The sequence below is a fragment of the Lissotriton helveticus genome, chromosome 3_1 (genome assembly GCF_964261635.1).
Source record: "Lissotriton helveticus chromosome 3_1, aLisHel1.1, whole genome shotgun sequence".
Taxonomy (NCBI): Eukaryota; Metazoa; Chordata; class Amphibia; order Caudata; family Salamandridae; genus Lissotriton; species Lissotriton helveticus.
This window is the reverse complement of record NC_136061.1, coordinates 244,422,433-244,443,349: the sequence shown is the minus strand read 5'-3', so window position 1 is coordinate 244,443,349 and position 20,917 is coordinate 244,422,433. Positions and strand designations below refer to the sequence as shown.

The window sequence follows — 20,917 nt, the reverse complement described above, 5'->3', positions numbered from 1 at the left end:
TCGCGCCCCAGGCAGTAGAAACAGTCACAGTGCGGATCCGTCACTGACATCGTGCGGGGACAGGCCGCGCAAGATTTGAAACCGGGCATCCCTATGCACCTGGATTGTAAGTATTCAAAAAACAGAGACAAAAGTCCCAAAATACTGAGTCAAAAAAAGACTGGGGGTACCGCTCTCTTCGGATCTGCACTTGCTGGCGCGGAATAAGAAAGAACTGACGTCTGCACGCGTGGGCGCGTTGAAGTAGCTCCAGCGATGTAATATCGGCGACGACGACTCCAACGACCTACACGAAGCCGTACGACGACACCTACCAACGCTCAGGGGTACTGCTGACGAAAGCTTTCCGGATCCAGTCCGACACCTGGGGGTTATTCTAAGGTAAGGAATCTATCACTAACGTTCTTCTTTGAGATAGTAAGATGCATCCCCGAGAACAACCAGGAACCACAACCTGTCATCGACAGGGTAAAACGCACAAAGAAAATATCTGCCAGGGCAGGACACCACACGGACGGTACGTGGAGGGACCAGTAAAAAGAAGAAGCAGCAGCCAACTCACACAGCCCTATAACAGTCCACACAGAAGGGAATACAGGAGACCATTCCCAGACCGACCGAGTACAGGGGGAAGAAGAAAACGGTATGGCAATCAGATATTATTTTCGCTCCACTCTGGCTCTCCCGGAAAAGATGTAAAGCGGAGTCAGCTTGAGAGTCAAACTGATATTGACTATCGAAAGGCATGTCTGCGAAGGCGGACTGAACAGCCTCAGAAAAAACAGAGGTAGGAAGCCAGGCATACAGGTGAAAAGCCACTGAAAGGGCCATGGTCCGTCCAACAATCTGTGGTATCCATGCCAACGGATCAGTAATGTAGCCACCTGATGGGCATCCTGGATCAGCCAAGAAAGAGTGTCCCAAGAGTCATCAGGGACGGTGGGGAGAAGGCACGATGCCGAATCCCACAGCACATGAGAACAATGACCCAAAACACGAGTTGTGTTAAGTGGCCATAAGGCGGAGCTGGTAGAAGAAAAGATATATCAATCAAAAGCATCTACACCTTTAGACTCCCTGTCCAGAGGGAAGTCATGCCAGGCGCCGATGTTGGGGTGGCTGTGGCAGTCTGAGACACAAAACTGTGTGGAGTAGGCTGATGGGAAAGGCAGAGCGTGTCTCCGGGGGCAGGATGGTACCTAAAAGCCATAGACCAGTCCACTGAAGCCCTTGAAACTAGTTTAGCCCAAGTGCCCAAGAGAATATCAAAGAGGGTTTCACTGAAGGGAAACACAGGCTCAGTACTCAGCTGACCCTGTTGGAGCACCTCAAGTAGGGGATCAATGGCCACTTCCACAGAAGGAAGCTGCATCCCCAGAACTATGCCAACTCTTCGCAAAAGCCGAGCTAGCCTCCGGAACAAGGCAAGGAGGTGAAAACAGGTCCAAGTATGGGGAAGAATCAATGCTACTAGCTTCACCAAGGGCAGAAACCCAATGAAACGCATGGACCGCGCCCAGCACCACAACCCTTGGCCCTCCCGCCCCCCGAAGATATACCATCACAGAGCTCTACACCCTCGTCCCCAGATTCTTCAACAAACACTGCCACCGCGCAGACTCCGACTCCACAGTAGGACCTTTCACTTGTACCCACTGCCACTTCACCTGCCTTTGCACCACACACATCAGCCACACGCCAAACATACCAAAGACACCACCTAAAACAAAAAAACTAAAAAACTTGCATGAGCCCTTTTCAACACAAGCTTTCTATGCAAGCATCCCACTGAATTATGGGACCTCATCGCCACCCTTGCACCAACATAATCTTTCTCACTGAGACCTGGCTCAACCCCACATCGAACCTAGACATTGCCACAGCAATTCCCAACAAATATAAAATCACTCTCCAGGACCTCATCAACAAGCCATGAGGAGGAACAGCCACCATTCACAAAGAGACCAGATAGTGTACCACTACACCAATGGAACATCTCAACTTCAAGCTTCACACAGATGACTAGACAACCATCAGAGGCACCCCTGCATACCGACCCTCAGGCCTGCGCTTTAACTTCTGCAACACCATCGCAAACTTCATTGCGCGCCTAGCCTTAGACTGCAAGTTTTACATCTTCCTCAGCTACCTCAATTTCCACATCAAGTACCCTAACTAAGGAAACACTGCACACCTCCTCAACAGCCACAGATTGACCCAGGTCGTCCATGAACCGTCACACACCGCAGGACACACGCTAGACCCAATTTTCAACGCCAGCAATCGCATCAAATACAGCCATGTCACAGAACTCACATGGACCAATCACTCCATCATTGACTTCAGCATCTCCAGTCCCTGCACCACCACCCCCAAGATGACCAACGCCTCTCACCAGAGGTGAAACAAAATCTCAGAGACCAGCTGAGCGAACGCCCTCAACACCCCTGTTACCGCCACCAAACTCGAAAAGGGAGTAAAAATAACTTGATCACCAAGTGTACAAACAGCATCATCCCCATCAAGAGCAGCAGCCAAAGAAAATCCTCCAAAAAGGCCAGTTGATACACCCAAGAACTCATAACAGTAAATCGTGATAGCAAACGGTTGGAGAGGAGATGGCGCACCAGCAAGGACACCTCTGACAGGACAGCCTTCAAGACTTCCCTCAATGTCTACAACCACGTGCTGAGGGCGATAAAGAATACAACTCTTACTGCACACATCAAAACCAGCACCAACAACACCAAGGAACTTTTCAATATTGTTAAGGAATTCTCCAACCCGACTACGAATGAAAAGAACATCATACCCTAGCAGTAGCTGCTGCGACAACCTCGCCCACTTCTTCCGCAACAAGATTGCAACCATATACAGAAACTTTTAACTTCAACGCACACCTACAAACGTCCTTGTCAGATACTTCACCACCATAACCGACACGAACCACACACTGACCACCTGGAACATCCCCTCTACCCAGGACAACACCTCCACCATGAATTCCATCCACTCTGGAGCTCCCACAGACCCGTACCTGCACCACATTGTCAACCTCAGAAACCAAAGGATCAGCCAAGAACTTACCACCCTACTCAACACCTCATTCACCACTACAACATTTCCTGATACCTAGAAACATGCAGAAGTCAGACCCCTATTCTAAAAACCCTCCGCTGACCCCAGCGATTTCAAAAACAACCAGCCAATCTCCCTGCTCCCATCCCCAGCGAAGGTACTAGAAAAGATCATCCACAATCAATTCATGACACACCTGGAGTAGAACCAGCTACTTGACGCCTCCCTACCGGCTTCAGTAGCAATCACAGCACCGAAACAGCCCTGATCGTGGCCATCAACGACATCCAAACCCTCCTCGAACGAGGAGAAACAGCAGCTTTGACCCCCCCTCGACCTTCAACACTGTATCCCGCTACACGCTGATCGAAAGACTCCACCACATTGGCATCCAAGGGGAGGCGCTCAGATGGATCACCTCCTTCCTCACTGGAAAAACCTAGAGGATGCAACTCCCACCTCTGGCCTTCCCCAGGGCTCATCCCTATGCCCCACGCTCTCCAACACATGTAAGACCCAACTGGCCAACATCGTCAGATCCAACGTCTTCACATAATTTCCTACACTGACGAACCCCAACTCATCCTCTCACTCACCAACGACCCCATCACCATCAGAACCAACTTCCACAGATGCATGACAAATGTCGCTGACTGAATGAAGAACAACTGCCTGCAGCTGACCACAGACAAGACGGAAGTACAGATCTTTGGCAACAGCAGCCACACATGAAATAACTCCTGGTGACCATCAGGCTTAGAACCTGTACCCACTCCCTCCGACCACGCCGGAAACCTCAGAATCATCTTTGACAACAAGCTCACCATAAAATCACAGATCAACGCAGTCTCCTCCACCTGCTACCTCACTTTGCATAACCTACGTAAGATCTTCATGGCCTACCCCTACACACGAGATGCACTCGACACAGGACCTCATCACCAGCCGACTGGACTACGGCAACACCCTCTATGTAGGAATCATCGTACACCTCTTACAGAGACTTCAGACCATGCAGAACACCACAGCCAGACTCATCCTCAGCCATCCCATATGAACCCACATCATAACCCACCTCGGGCAACTACACTAGCTACACGTACAGAAGAGATGCCAATTAAAGCTGTTGACCCACACACACAAGGCGTTATACAACCAAGAACATGCATACATTAATCACTGCTTGAACTTCCACCAACCATTGAGAAGACTATGCTCCGCTTCTCTTTCACTTGCCCATACTCCCCGCATTTACCGAAGCAGAAGTGGAGGATGCCTTTTCTCCCACATCGCAGAAAAGACATGGAACAGCCTCTCCACGCACCTACAGACCATCACCTCACTTCAGAAATTCCGAATGCTCCTCAAGACCTGGCAGTTTGAATAAGCCTCCAGGACCTGCAAGCGACTGGTTACCCTATTGGGTAATTAGCTGTGCTTTATAAATCCTGATTGATTTATATAAAGGGAAATACACTATTAAAGTATGTAAAGTGAAAACAATTCCGCAAACCTAATCTGTGCCTGAACAGGACATTAAAGAACCACGGTTGGTGAGAAAACAAACCCTTACAAGATGTGGGTGAGAAAAAAAACCTTACCAAGAAATGATCATATCCATGTCAGAAATAATTCCATTACAAGGGTGACTATGAGGGCTAGAGGTACTGCATTTATGGGATCTTATGGGGGAAAACTGGGAGATATGTTTATTTTAGTCAGGCGAGAGCAGATTCCTGAAATGATTAGTAGTCAGGATGAAAAGATTGAGCGCCTGTGCTATATTCTTTCTATTTCACTAGCATGCAAAGGGTCAGACAGACAATGAGAAGACAAAATCTACTCCAAAAAGATTGCCTCTAACTGAAAGAAACCTATCGATTCAGAAGTATGCTCATTGCACACAGCAAGACTCCATGTGTTGGTCTAAGTAGGACACATTAACTGCACACTGAGTGAAATACTAAGTTTCCTTTGTCTTAAAAATAGGATTACTGCGGTTAACAAACATGCTTCAATTGTTTCTTCGAGATCTCAAGGGCAGGCTTACAAGGATAACCTGCCTGGGTGTGTTTTCCTTCATCTACTGGAAATGGAGATACAAACAGGCCATGTTTAGTTTACAGGATACAATGGCTGCTCCTATCTTAATCCTGTGTCGGAAAATCCGAGAGCATTTCGTGAGGAGACATGAGACAACCAAGGTAGAAAGAATACTAGCCGGCAATGGAGCACAGACATAAAGGAGGCAGTGGGTGGAATTTAACCAAGTAAATAAATGCACAGGCTTCTCCCTGGCCAATGAGAGAGCAGACTCGTAATCAGAGAAAGAAAAAAGCATTATGTCGAGTGTGCAGTCCTCCTAATATATTTGAGTCAGCACGAGTGACACCTCTGCAGTCCTCCGGCTGCTGGCACCACAATGCAGCGGACGGGACCGGAAGCAGCCTAGGGAGAGAGGGGCAGGGGCGACTGCACCGCGCCGAGAGTCAAAGGCTCGGAGGACCGTCCACGGGGGATGCGCTGACCGCCCGACAAGGAGCACGGTGAGTGGGTTCATGTCCTCCTGCCACTGCGCACTGAGCCGGTGCTTCCTGCACGTGTGAGGTGCACTGGCCGCACAGCACGGAGCACGGTGAGTGGGTTCATGTCCTCCTGCCACTGCGCACTGAGCCGGTGCTTCCTGCACGTGTGAGGTGCACTGGCCGCACAGCACGGAGCACGGTGAGTGGGTTCATGTCCTCCTGCCACTGCGCACTGACCGCACAGCACGGAGCACCGTGAGTGGGTTCGTGTCCTGCTTACCGTGAGGTCACTTCACGGCGGGCTCCTGGCCGCAGCACACGTTTTATAACCGCGTGGGTTCACTTCTCTTGTCCTGGGGTGACTCGGAGACATTCCGATTTAGCCGTGGCTTTCAGTACAAGTTTCATATAAGGGGCTGGTGCAGTTTTTCGAATATGAACATGCAATCATTAAGTTAGGAAAATTACACAGTTGTGCAACTTTACCTGTGCCATCCACTAGTCGGGGTGTGAAAATTCATTAACTTGAAGGTATTAAACTGGCCTCTCGCCACAAAGAGCAACGCATTTGTTCTTGGCTCACGTGCAAACCAGCTGAGTGATTAACGGGTTTGAGTTCAGCTCCATTTAATTTATCTGCTACAGTCTGTAGCTGGCTTCAGGCCACAGCAGCTCCCGTGAGCCCGTCGATTAAAAGGGCTCGGGCAGGGTCAATATTGCACTGTATTGTATTGCAGCATTTAGACCGCGCTTGCTGCCACTGTGTGGGGCGAATAAGCGCTTGCACCGCAGCGTCAAGGAACAGAGCTTAGTCAACTAGACCCTACTCCACCTTCCCCCGGGCGGCCCGGTGCATGGGTGCATGGTCGTCGTGGGTAATAAAATGAAATGATCGCCTTATTTGATTTCTTTTATACCAAGCGAATACAACCTCCGTTTTGAATTCTTTACATTTTAGCAACAACAAAAAAACAAACAGAACCGAATTTGAGTAAAATCTGCATTTACATAGCGCAGGCACACAGTCTAAGCAATCTCATACCTAGGATGATCGATACTTTCAAGGTGTGGGATTACCACAACGTTGCAAGGTTTCCTCTGAGGAATAACCATGAGTGGCGGTGATTCTGCACGGAGTCCCGCATGTAGTTCCTCTATTTCATACGCCTTTGACATGCACGTTCCGCCAGGTTTATTTACCTGCAAAATGTGTACGGAGTAAAAACCGTTACGCGCGGTGTTTCCACGCTGTCCTAACGTCCATTAGAACAGAAACTCTTCCACCTGTCCGATTCGAAATTATAAAGACAATTTCATTGCGGTCCTAGCAGCTCAGAAATGTTACGCCTGTTTTACTTCATGTTCTACACGATTTGTTTTCAGGAAACCATGGAACGCCGGAAGTTGAAACCCTCTCTCAGTCTGCTGCTGATGGTTCTGGTCTCCTGTTCCAATGTTGTGCGCCTCTGCCCCTTGGACTGTTCCTGCTTTGCCGGCAGCAGGCATGCGGACTGCTCGGACAGGAACCTGAGCACGCTGCCACAAGGACTTCAAGATAACATTACCTACTTGAACTTGTCACACAACCAATTCCACAATCTGGACCAGCAGCTGACTCGATTCACCAATCTGAGAACACTTGATGTCTCACACAACTTACTTAGCAGCATTCCTTCCCACCTGCCCAGATCCCTCTGGGAACTGCACGCTGCAAACAACATTATTCGAATGCTCCACAAACAGGACACAGCCCACCAGTGGAACCTTAGACTGCTGGATATTTCTAAAAATCGTCTTGAGAGAGCGGTTCTGATAAACAACACTTTGAGTAGCCTCAGATCTCTCAATCTCAGCAGCAACAAACTCTGGACAGTCCCGACAAACCTGCCCTACAACACCGAGACTGTAGACCTATCAAACAACTTTCTCACACAAATCCTGCCGAACACACTCATGAGGTTGCCTTTCCTCACAAGCCTATATCTACACAGTAACAGGTTCACACACATTCCAAATGGATCCTTTGACCATCTACCTCAGCTTCAATTGATGACGCTTCACCACAACCCCTGGACTTGCAACACAAAGCAAAATATCACCTATTTGCTGAAATGGGCAATGGAAACCACAGCAGTTGTGGACGGGTACCCCTGCCCGAACCAAACCCTTTCAAGATGGAACATCACGTTATCACCAACAACGCCAGGAGCTAAAGGGACGCACAACCTTGTTACTGGGGGACCTGCACGAGGAGCTACAAAATATCGTTCTCTGGCAGAGAAAACTACTAAAGCAACTGAATTGTATGATCAAATTCAAGACGCCATTCCAAGCAAAGCAGTACAAAAGGGGGTGGTGATGGACGGAGCATCTGAACCAATCAAACACTCACACCCAGTCAACAGATCTGGGTTTCATCCATCACCGTTCTTTATTCCAAGCAAAGCAAGCACATTTTTTACAGGCACGGTAAGTTCTATACTTGATGAAGATGGTTCTGCTGTAGAAAGTAATGTGTATGTGGCAGCCGCAACAGAGCCTGACCTTGTCAAAGACTCAGTTATCATAGACTTGAGCCCTCATGTAGGGAAGCAAATGTCTACCATAATCACTTTAAATATCGCCAATGGGAAGCCAACAACACTACCAGTCACATCTCAACCAAACACAACAAGCATTCTGGTGCGAAACCAACCAACTGTCAGCATTCCAAACAGCAACTCACTATCCTCAACGAGTGCCCATCAACATGCTGCCTTCAATATTATACTGGTGAAAGTATTGCTATTTATTGTATCCTAAATGTTAGCATTTTCATACTTAGTGAAGAATATATTTTCTTCACACTGATACAACAGGAAGTTGATACCTGCAGGGACTTGGTTCTCATTGCTATTAGAATCGGCTGAGGGTTTGGACAATTAACAGTGAACCCTATGAAGGCAGCAGGCTAATAATGAAAATATATTGTTAACGGTTGGAATTTTTTTTTCTCCATTTGCAAGAGTACATATACTTCTAATTATGAAATTCATCTCAGATCTTCATGTCCAAACATGTTTATTCACAGAATGTCATGTATTTTTACAATATTGATAAAAAAGAAAAAAATCTTTAGGTTCACCTTAGGCGATGCATGACTGTTTCCTAACAAATGTAATTGTTGCAAGTTACCATAGCACAAAGTTTGAATGGAGTAATTACAATTACGACATTCTTTGTAATCACTTTGGTACAGCAAGGGGGATGCTACATGTTTATTTTGTTGATTCCACAAATGAGTGGTGGTGTAGCTGCTATTGGGTGGTGAGTGAATTTACATCGAGTATGATATTCACTTTGTTCACAATTCAATATTTTTTTTTATGTGTTTGAGGAATTGCATTTAATATATGTGGTGCTAGTGAAACCGAGTCCTTCACCATTGTTTAGAGAGAAACAGAGTGAAGAGAGGGTTGCTGTAAAAAGTGGTGTCCCACCCAAGTCCAGAAGGACTGGATCCATGTCAGACTTTCAGGATATCCAAATAAGATACATTTACATACAGTGAATCTAAACAGAACTGATTCCTGTAGTCTTGAAATCTGGAATTGGTCTGCCCTCCCAGTCCTATTTTGTACACCCATGCTTCAAACCCTGCGAAAGGATATTGCACTGCAATATGCTTTCTCTAGCAAGCAAGGGTAAGCAGGGAAAGTAGATTTGCCAGCCAATGGAGTTTATGTTGGGAAGACGATATGTGCCTCTATTCCCAATTCATGCAGAGGATGTGGCACAGCGCCCAGAGCTGCCGACTTGGGTACTGGGGATCCGGGTTTGCACCTTGGTGTTGTCTCACCAACTAGTGTTCTAGGCAAATCACTTAATCTCCTGTGCACATGGACTTCCCTAGATACCCTCATGGGTGATAAGCCACACATGATTAAATCTACAAATTAATTAATACATTTACACTTGCTGCTGCGTTTTATAGAAGACACATTTAATGCAAGTCTTTTTATTCATACACACATTAAGTTACAGCAGAAATGCGTGACTGGGAAAGGGAAGGCCATCTTAGCTGACATGATACCGTTCGCAAGTCCTAGCCTTGTTACTTATACATTACTTGAAGCGACGTGAGAATTTAGAAAATAAATATCCATGAATCAGGCTTGCAATACGATGGCCGGGAAGAAGGAAATAAACATGGAGCGCCCTGACTCAAAAGGTCTGTTTTTAAACCTTTTTGGTGGTATTTCATTAGATTTATTTAAGCACAATTGAATTAGGGACACAGGTGCTACATGGGTAGTGGGAAATGCCACTTACACACAAGGTCCAAATTGAAGAAACGTGGAGATACATAGCATAAACTCTTAAGAGGACCATTTACTGCCAATTTCTTTCACTGTCTGCCCATGTCACTAGGACACCACAAAAGCAAGTACCCCATGATTAAATATTGCCTGGTGGCTCGGGTACGGGACAAGGAGAGCGGACATCTAATCCGGGGTTCTCGACTTGACAACATTTAATTATCTTAGTTTTGTTCTAGGCATTTGTACAGTGCAGATTTTAAGATCGTAGACAAAATACTTCATTTCTTGTGTTGTTCTATTACCTGCATAAACTAGGAATGCAAGCATGAATGGACATGACAATTCTTCGAACAGAAAAGGTCACATAATTATTGAAGTTATCCTTGAACCAATATCCTAATTTTTCACTTAGCACTTTTAGACGAAAATTCACACAAGAAAAAATACGGGAGTTTCCTGTCAGGATACAAATAAGGAATACAACCACTCTCAAACAGCCCTTTAGTACGTACATATATTGCATCAAATTTAGGTTTGCTTTTGCACCATTGGCTTGTAAAAAATAATGTACAAACATGCTCTTTATAACTGCTAAATGTGTACCATTTGTTCATGCAATTCAGAGACTTTACTATCCACGAAGCTACGTGGTATTTCCGGTTATCCTTGTAACAAACAGTTTGGGTACAACTACAACACAATTCTTAACATGTCTGGTTTTATGCATGACTGTAGCAGAGCTGCTGGTAACGCACCCAAAAGAACCCCAGTCCGCATTTAAAAAATAAGACATAAGTAAGTTGAATAATAAATAAAAAAAAAAAACTGTTCGTTCAGTGGGACGTTACTCCTAAACGGAATGAACTGCTTGTATTGTGTCTGCATTAGTCTTAATGTGTGGGATCTCTTCTTTTGAACCTGGGGATACTGGCGCCACCTAGGGACAGTAGGTGAAATTGCTTTTATAGTTGTTCAGAAGAGCTCTGTGCATGTTACACGTGTCAAGCGTGCAATAAGCACGGATACCCCTCGTTCTCAACCTTACCTGGCACCCAAGTGGGTACGCACTCCAAATAGAAACGTTTTATTTATTTTTGAAAAGGAAGGAAGTGGAAAAAGTGTCCGTTTTTTGATGGCTCAGTGGTTGGCGAACGCCACTGATAGTTTGGAAGGAGAGAAGGCCCAATAGTAATGGAGTCTCCGTAGGTAATTGTATCCCTTCTAACAGCCCCCATGAACCGGTCAGTACATTTTCTAAATTAGAGAACAGAGACGGAGGAGAAGCAGCGTTAAGTAGCAATGGTCTAAGCTAACGGATTCTGTAGAACCACCTGCTCATTACTTCGGTAGGAAGCCTCAAGGGAGTGAAGCGAGGGTAGCCCAGGCAGCAGCCGCCATATCTAGAACAGGCGCATGCCTGGAGAATGCCACGGGAGTTGCCTGGACCTGAAAGGGGGGGGGGGGATTTGTGCAGTGGCGGGCCCTGCAGGATGAATTGGCGACCTTACAAGCAGCTCAGCTAGCATCATTGCGAAGAAAGGCTATGCAGAGCTGTTCTAGAGAGCCTTGTTCCCCAGCGTTTCCTCTGCCAAGGTGCCATTTCCATGTAGAGAATGAGAGGAATATCTCCTTATTCAGGTGAAAGTCAGTCAACACATTTGTGGCAGAAATGGGAAAAGTCTTTAGGACTCCACTCTTCAGCCATACGCGACTGCACAGGACAACCCTTTGTTTGACAAGGTTGATACAAAAATTCCCAGGGGGTGGTGGTAGTGGGGAGGTATAGGGTAGACATCCCCTACTACTTTAGAAAATGGCAATGGAATGACTTTTTTAAGGGGAATATCTCTACCTATTTTCTAATTTACCAACCTTACTGTGTGCAAAGTAAGTACTTTCAGAATAAATAAACTTTACACTTAAGAACCTGCTAAAAACATTCATCTCTTGTGTATGCAGTACTCTGTATACATACCAACTAACCCTAATGAAGAGTTCCTACAAAGCACCAAAATAAGCACCAAGAGAAGCTTCACATTGGGGTGGTTGAGGTCTGCCCCAGAGGTGGCATTTGTACAACTATGCTCTGTAATGGAACACTCAACATTCTATTCTTGGCTAAAGTTATACATAAACGTCCACTCCTGGGCGTAGTCTGGGTGCAGGGATGTGTAATGGTGCAACTCCTATAATAGTGTTGTCCGTATCTTAAGCAGGAATACAGCCATTTTACTTCCGTGCCCACGAGGGAGGAAGAAGCCTCCATCAGCTTGAACTAGCATGATCTCAGAGACCAAGATGGTGCTGTATTTCTGTGCCCAGATATTTGTTCTCGTGTGTGTTGACTGTGCCGCTCCTTCCAGTTCTACTCAACCTGAATGAGCACCTTGAGCTCAATGAGAAGTACTGGCTTTAGTAATAGAGCAAAGGCTGCCACCACCAGGTATACGCCACATTATCTGATGGTGGTGTCGGTGAATAAATACACAAAACATCACAGGCATTTGGCTGCCCTCACAGCACTGCTTGGTGCGGTGAAAGTTCTCTATAAGCACTCATTACAAGGCTCTGCATCTGTGGCTGAATTCTACAACAGAGACCTCTTGTTGTGAAGAAGCCTGTGAGGTTTGACAACTGGAGCCTCATCCATCCTGGATGGTCCTGCAGGCGTGTGTAGAAGTGGATAGGAATGGGCAGTATAACGTTATTAGAGCTAGGGCTGGTGCTGGCATACGCTGGCCCTCTAGACTCAGTAAGGGCACCATCAGGACTTAAAGAACCTCCTTTGCTCTATGCTTTGCACTTAAAGCAGGGTTCTCCAAAGTCGGCCCTGGAGGGCCGGATCCATGACAGATTTTTAGAATATGCCCCATTCAGATAAATGTAGTTATCTTAAAAATCTGACATGGATCCGGTATTCCAGGACTCACTTTGAAGAACCCGGACTTAAAATTTGCAGAATGATTCTGCACTGAATTGCTCCCTAGTAAAGGAGAGCTGGCAAATTCAACCAAAGGTCAAGCTGCCGCTTGAAAAACAAGGCCAGATTAGCAGAACTGTCGGACTTTGGATCCACCTTCCCGGAGAAAATGGGCACTTGAACGTGAAAAAGTCCACGAGTGCCTGCATGTGACCTCTATAGGTCCAAATGACTGGAAATGTATCTGAAAATCATCTGAATAACGTGTAAAATGCTGTCAACCCAATGTCTGGAATGGCAGTTTGAGGGGGAATATGCTCTGGTATCAGAGGAGTCTCTCAGCGACATTGATGACTAACTAAGAGGCAGACGCGGCTGGGCCAGGTGGCTCCTGTATCGTGGCTTCTGAATTGTGTCCGAGCTCCAGGGGAGGCGAGCAATCATACCTTATCAGGCTCACAGAGTCCCCTGCAAGAAGAGCTGTGCAACCAGGCAGCAGCTCCGCAAAGACTATATGAACCCCACATTGCAAACCACGTTTGAATTCTCAGCGCCCACATAGTGTCAATGGGACTTGACCAGGCGAAGTAACAGTCTTTGGAACAGAAGAATAAGATCCCCAAAAGTGTTTCAGCACAGATATGTGGCGCCAATTCTCTGGGCTTTGAGACAAAACCTAATGGGTGAAAAAAATCTGCATTATTACCTGCACCACTCGTGTAGGGTCAACAAGATAAGCTCCACGCAAGAGGGGGCACTCCCGAAAGAGCATTTAGGGCTTTGCTTAGCACACAAGAACCAATACGCAAGCCTTGCTTTCTTTCTCTAATTATGAAATATACCCGCCTCTTAATGGGAACCCAGGGGGAGCATGGCACGAGCCGGTCTACCCCTGGGCTGTTTAGCACAATGGAATGGGCCACCATAGGGGATAGGTGTAGTTAAGGTAGGGGGTGGGACTTATATATATATATATATATATATAGGTGTTTTTTGGCAGGAGGGCACTTGCGTCGGGAGTGCCCAGGGGTGTCGTTTCAAGATTTTCATTGGCCCACCCACCCATCAAAACAACAAAAAAAAATGTTCTGGCCACTCTAAGACAGGTACAGAATTTTCCCAAATTTTTCCCCCTTTAAAGAGGCGTTTTTTGGGGGGGTGGTAAGTCTGGAGCAGCCTTATCCATCCCTTGGGGCCGAGGGAGGGAAGGACAGAACGCAGGGGAGGGGAAGAGAAAAGTTGGGGTTTACAATTACATAGGGTGTATTCTAGAAGATTTGATTGAGTTGATTGGAAAACATTTTGTGGGGATTTTTGTGAAATAATGTAAGGTACTTCTGATGTCCAGTTGTTAACTGATTTGAAAATTCAACTGTATTAATAAAGTGGCCTTTTTTGCTATAACAAGAGGTAGTGGGTTGTGATTATTGCGCGATCTGCACATGGCAGTTTGCTCTAGAGGGATGCGTGGGCATGCGCGGAGCACAGGCGTAAACCAGAGGACTCTTCCACAAACAGGAGAGACGGGGGTTTTCAGAGTCAGTCTAAGCAAACTCAAAGACGACACGCATGGCTAAAATCTGGAACGCTACTGGGTTGATGGAAGAGGTGGAAATGGGTGAGAAAACTGAAAAGTATTCCGAACGCGACCGTGAGAGAAGCAGGTTCTGCATCCATTTTTTCATATGATCACAAATCTGAGAGTAATTGCTCTGTCTTAAAATGAAAGAAATAACACTGCTGTGATCAGAATACATTATTGCAGCAGTGCACTTTAAATTCCCATTTGCATGCATGGGGCTTGTTAATTAAAAGCTCAATGAAACTGAAAATAATCTCTCTTGAGTTCAGAACACGTATTGGAAAACGAGCCTTGGCATTTTGAAGACATCGGTTCGACTCTAAAGTTCAGGGAAGAAATGTTTGCTGGATGCTTCCAAGTTAAAAGGTCAATGCACATGTTTGCAATAAACCCTGACCGACCCGAGCGAGCGCGCTCATTTATGACCTACAGACAGTTAAATCCAAATCCATCATTCCCGCAAGTAAGTCGTTTTTAACATTTTATTGTAACATGCATTCTATCTGTATCATTCTGGTTTCCTTCACCAATGCCACTTAACAGCCAGCTTTCAGGGAGCACGGATGTAGGGTTCACAGACAAAAAGAAGATTCTGAATTGTGTTAAATCAGTGTTGTTCTTCTCTGCGCTGCATCTAAACATTGATATAACATCAGCAATGTAAAGCAATCCAAACGTTAAATGAATAAAGGACATCACGTTGCCATTTTACAAAAACAGTGCTAAGTAAAAGAAGCAGCTCAACTGCAAAGGGGCTTTCGGGAGCCTTTGTGGGAATGGCCCCCATAAAAGCACAAGACAAAGTGCAGGTAGAGACGTCAGAGGCACAGCCTTCGTCCAGGGTCCCTGGTCCTACCATTAGTAGTGTCAGAGGGGCAAGTGTTGCGATGGCACCAATGCACGCCATGTGTGGCTGTTTTACTACCAAAGAGGGGAACCCGGAGCCATTCTCCTTGCTTCCATTAGGGTCCATGGCACCCTGAAAAACATTAGTGAGAGGTGGGGCCCGGTTCTAAATCAGGGTGGGCACAGGTCCCAACAGTTTGGATGGAATAAATGTCCGGAGGAGGGGGCTTGGGGTGTGACCATTAGTGCAGCAGGTGTAGCGGTAAATGTTTCTATGTGTGTAGATATATATGTTTAGATTTACATTTACATGCGAAGATTCATGTTGGTCAGAAAGTGAAAAAAGTGCACATCTATACAGCAGTGGCGTTAGCAACAGTTTAAACTCTAAAGGAGTCATGTGGGCCGAGGAGTGTAACAGGCCCAACTGTCCCCAATTAAGCTAGCCTTTTGCTAACCAGTGACATCCTCAAATGCAGGCATTAACCTTAAATTGTTTATGATAGAAGCCGGAGAAAGGTGACGAACTTAGAGTGGTGGCGCATACTAGTTGATGGAGTGAATTTTGCCTCCCAATTGGCTGAATGGACCTGAAGCCCTTCAAGGCCCTACATTAGTTGACTCTATAGTAATTATAAAGAGGATTAAAAAGCTACAGGCGCCTTGTATGGTGGAGCCAGGAATGGGTTGACGGAAAACCAGCTCTGCTCAGCTATTAAAAGAGAATTGTGTATCCTTTATCTGGTTCTGGCACCTTAAACGCAGCGGCGTCCCTGTGCCACCTGCTTCAAGAGGACTCAACTGAAGAACAGGATTCGTAGGAAGCGATACCAAAGGAGAATGTGCAGGGTCTGACCTGGTGCCGGCACCCATGAAAGGGAGCACAGGTCCTGGGAGTGACTAGTAGACTCTCAAAGACTATCATTCTTGGACCAAGTTGTTTGCATAATTCAATACAAAAGGGTTTGCTGAAAAGAAGCTTGCTCAAATGCATAACACCTGGCCATCCTCACAGGTGAGGCACCGGAAGATATTTAGGTGAGAACTGTGGACTTGTGGTAGGGACGACTCCGAGTGAACACAGCAGTCTTCTGCCACACACATAGGTAACTTAACCTCTACACATCTGTTTCCGGTTTTGCCACCTGCAGAGAGAAAGCCTCAAAAGAGAGTAGAATGAGGTCAGTGATTTATATAGCTGGCAAGCTCACATTTTGTTATGTAATAAGCAATATTTCTTACCACTACATACCAATAACTCATTGTGCACTATAAAGACTATCAAATGGTCAAATTTAGGTAATCAGCTAGAAGAATCTAGTACCCTGGACTAATGAAGACAGATCTAGTACTATGGAATGATCAAAATAAAATAATGGCGCCCACAGTGGACATGTTGAATCACCCAAGAGATGTGCATAGCAAACCTGGGTCACAGATAATGAATCAGCCGACCAACGCACCGTTGCAATCCCGTGGCTACTGCGTGGCCTTAAAGGAGAGATCTATGCAAAGCTGCACATTCTTTTTTTACCTTTCTTGCAACTTGCCTAGCAGTTAACCACACTGGTGGCTGCGCCTGCAGAGCACGTGCCCACACCGGAAGTGAACTGCTGTCACAGTGAAAAAGGAGGCCATGATCCGCTTACCCACTTCCGTGAGTGATACAACCACAGAAGCTTTTCAGGTCGTCGCAAGAGTGAGCGAGAGTTCATAACAGCGCCACAGACCCGGCTCTGCTTGGTGTACTTGCACGCATAACGGCGAGGGAGGATGTCCGCTCTCCCAGCGGACTGTGCTAGTGCGTCAGAGGAGGAGTGCTGTAGAAATGCCCTCCACTTGCTGACTCGGGGAATGTATACAGTAACCTCTTGCAGCAGAGATCAACCTGCTCTCAGCATCTTTTGTCTTCTGCGCTCCGGGCTCTAGGGAGGGGCACGACAGATCAAGTGTTTGGGAAAGCAAACATTTGCATACCTATTAATATTAAGGCCAGCTTGAGCATCAGTTTACGTATATCGACCAATCAGAGCACATTCAAATACAGAGAAAGCGCGCTACAAGGTGTGCGTGACAGTGCCGTAGTTTCGGTTTTACTACATTTCTGTGCCAGTTCCTAGTTCAGGTGGTTTCACACCTGTAAATGGATAGATTATGCACCGCACTGCATGCCTCGAGCAGTGAAAAACAGGTCACAGCAGATCGCAGGTTGGGATCTTTTTACAAGTGGTAAAGACATGAGGAAACGATGCTCCGTCAGTCTGATGGTCAGTTGTACAACTAGGTGGACTCTTTCAGCTTGGAGTAGCGCAGTTTCGCTAACGTGTTCTCCAGTTGTCTGCCATGGTCATGTTAGAGCATAGGGTCCCACCACCACCCTTCATTAAGTCACTCACTCTTCTTACATGTCTGCATACTGCTCAGCAGTCAAAACAGCCAGTTCCCAACGATGAATACAGTGTGTATATTCTCCTACCCACATAGAATGTCTTTTTATATATCTGCCTTTATTCTACTGGTCTCTTAAGCATGAAACTGGTGTCAACCTTGTCATGTCTCACGCAACCATCTGCCATCAGTTTCTCAAGACTACCCAAAGGCCCGGTACCTACAGTTTGAATGGATTCAAGGACGTGGTCAGCACAAGGACAGAGTATTTAAACTCAGTGGTGTAGGGACAACTTTTAGTGTGGCCAACAAACGGTAGCGAACTAACGGCACAAGGAATATGTGACAAATGCTGAAAGTAGAATAAAACGAGTGATGGGTCCTCTAGTGTTCATTCTCCAGCTAAACATTCAAGGTTTAAAGGAGTGATGCAGCACCTTCCGCACGCACCCACCCTAAGTCCAGATCTCTTTTCTATGCTTTTCTATTTGACATGGATTCACTGTGCACAACATTTGGCACTTTTTACAGAATGTAACTTTGTTTTTCTTTTGTCAGTAAAAAAGAAGGGAAGTTGCATGATAGTACAGTAAACGCCTGTATTAGGAACTTATGTTCTGTGTTCAACTTGTAGAAAAGTTTAGACGAATAAACATGTTAAGCTTTGCTTTTCTGTTTAATTAATTTTATTAAATTATGTATGTGAGATTAAAATAAACAGGACATGATTTTCGAAAAGGTGTTGGACAACTCTCAGAATGTCCCGATTCCAGAGGTTCTATGTAGAGGCTAGAAGCGGATGGTGAAAGTCGTAGGCACTACAACCTAGTCGTTTATTTACTCGTACACATACAGTAGAAATATGTTCGGCGTCAAAATGATCTTGCTACGAGCCTTAATGGAACAAATATTCTCAAGGGGGTTTCAATTCAGAATGCCTACATTTGTGTAGCCTCTGGAACCCGCTCTGCTGCTCTCCAGAGGAATACTGTAAGTTTTTTATTACCTGACATCCTTCTAATGTACAAAGTCAAAATCCAGTGAGGAATATAGAATATTTTCTAAATGGGGAATAATGTATGCCGAGAGAAGAGCAGAACAGACATGAACAAGCGGCAAAGTTTTACCTTCCTTCGTCCACTGACCCTCAGCACCAAAACAAAACCCTTTGATAAACAAGCTGGTAATATGCATATCAATACAGGCATGCACCTTTGTTAAGCAGGTTTTTCTAATCTTGACCTAGACAAAATAAGAGATGTGAATGTTTGGAAAGGTCTACGCAAGGGAAGAACAGCTAAAATTGTCCACTTCTCTGTGACAGATCCAGTGACGCTTGTTCTCCAGCAGTGCCACCATCAGCATACACTTCTTATTCACACAGAGGCCCTTAGGCACGGATACACTTACTTTTCCATAATTGTTTGCACTAATATGGTGACTTGTGTTGAAGGCGGTTGCCTTTCAAATGTATTAAAGAAACTGCACTTTTTAGCCCTATGCAAACGTATCAAAGGCGGTGCTGCATTTTTGGCGGTGCATAGTTCATTAAACCCACTGAGGTATTATGTAAGTCGGTTGTTACAGCACTTGACATCCCCTTGCATACTTCATTACACCCATTAATGTATTATGTAAGCAGGGTGTTACAGCACTTAGTCACACCCGTGCTTACTTCACTACACACACACACACACACACAGAATATCACCGAGGTAATCAATTGCTATAAACATGGTCATCTCTAACACCCTACTGACTGCACCTCTCCATCAAACAAATTTAAATTCAGCGTTGCAAGGGAAACATTTGGAAAGTAATGGGCCAGGCCACTGCAAGGTGCTGTGGTGGAAGCCAACGACAACTTGAGTGCTATATAAACACAAATGAATAACCAGACAAAATGGCAGAGTTTCTGCCTACGCGCATTGGTGCTGCTCCACCTTTTACACTATAATATCAGAGTCGTTTTTAAAGCAAAGTTGTCCATGATGCCCATATGTCCCATTGATTGCAGACCTTATTTATTTGACTGAGATTTTGTGACTTACATTTAAAAATACAAGGTAACCTGCTGAAAAGCAAGCCCAACTTTTGAGTGGAAGGGCTGCACAGATACACAACCCTGAAATAGTGCAATCTATACGCAATATCGGTACAAAAAGTATACTTTGGCAGTTTAATCACAGTATCAACCTGGAATGATGGTTTGTCAAAGCTAAAAGTGTCGTTCCTGAAGCCAACACCTATATACATGTCTACAAGTACATATGGATATGGAAATATCTAAATATAAAATTAAATGGTGATTCACGTAAAGCATCTTAATGCAGAGAAAAATATATCATAGGGGCAAATCCACAAATGCAGAAGGCAGGAAAAGATGCAAGATGGCCGCCAACATGGATGCTCTATAATGAGCTCATAGCCCAGGGATCAGAATCGCTGAGAAATCGAGATTTGCCTTCACCATCCTACCATCCAATCCAGGAACTATGGAGGAATAGCCGATGAGCTGTGCAGCTGTCCACGGCTGACAAAGAGCTTTCTTTAAGCTAATCATGATACTTAGCAGATGATGGGTTGTGATTGATTGTGTCAAACGCTGCAGATAGGTTGAGCAAGGTAAGGGCAGCGTTACCACCCTTATCCACTGAGGCCCTCATTTCCTTCGTGGCCACAATTGGCGCCGACTCAGTGCTGTGACCACCTCGGAAGCCAAACTGAGTATCATCAAGCAAACAGTTATTTTCCAAAAATGTTGCCATATGCGTTTTCATGGCCTTCTCCACCAGCTTCACCGGGAAGGGAAGCCTAGATATAAGCCGATAACTGTTCGGGTACTGCTCGTTTAGGATGGATTTCTTCAGTAGTGGAAAGACAATAGCTGCCGTCCACTGCTTTGGAAACACACAGACCGACTAAACATGGCATTGAAGATCTTAGCCAGGTCAGAGGCCACTGATTCGGGAACTAAATGAAAGCTCTTTGGTGGATAAGGGTCCGATGGAGATCCTGACTTTGTCTTGGAAATGGCCAGTTTGACTTGATCCTCCAAGAGGGGAGTGAATTTGTTTATCACGATCCTATCAAAAATCACAGACCTAACCTCATTGCTATTCTGGCAACTGAAAATAATAGAGGAGAATCTATTAAAGACTGCCTCCACCTTTTGTTGAAAAAAATTCGCCAGAGAATTGCAGGCCTGACTGCTTGCTACTGAGTTTCGGATAGCTGGATTGGAGAGTTTGGTGACAGCTTGAAACAATGCCTTAGT

The 20,917-nt window shown here is 45.6% G+C and overlaps 2 protein-coding genes across 9 annotated transcripts in view; one reads left to right on the top strand and one right to left on the bottom strand.

Moving 5' to 3' along the window:
• Positions 1 to 20,917, bottom strand: part of NF1 (neurofibromin 1) — a 2,143,703-nt gene that overhangs the window by 686,591 nt on the left and 1,436,195 nt on the right. The window lies entirely within an intron of this gene.
• OMG (oligodendrocyte myelin glycoprotein) lies at positions 5,438 to 10,759 on the top strand. Its single transcript, XM_078679710.1, has 2 exons — positions 5,438 to 5,624; positions 6,987 to 10,759. Exon 2 carries the CDS (start codon positions 6,993 to 6,995, stop codon positions 8,403 to 8,405), a length of 1,413 nt encoding a protein of 470 aa, XP_078535836.1. The 5' UTR covers positions 5,438 to 5,624; positions 6,987 to 6,992; the 3' UTR covers positions 8,406 to 10,759.

Coding starts and splice junctions, on each gene's coding strand:
- OMG (XM_078679710.1), top strand. CDS start 6,993: ATGGAACGCCGGAAGTTGAAACCCTCTCTCAGTCTGCTGCTGATGGTT.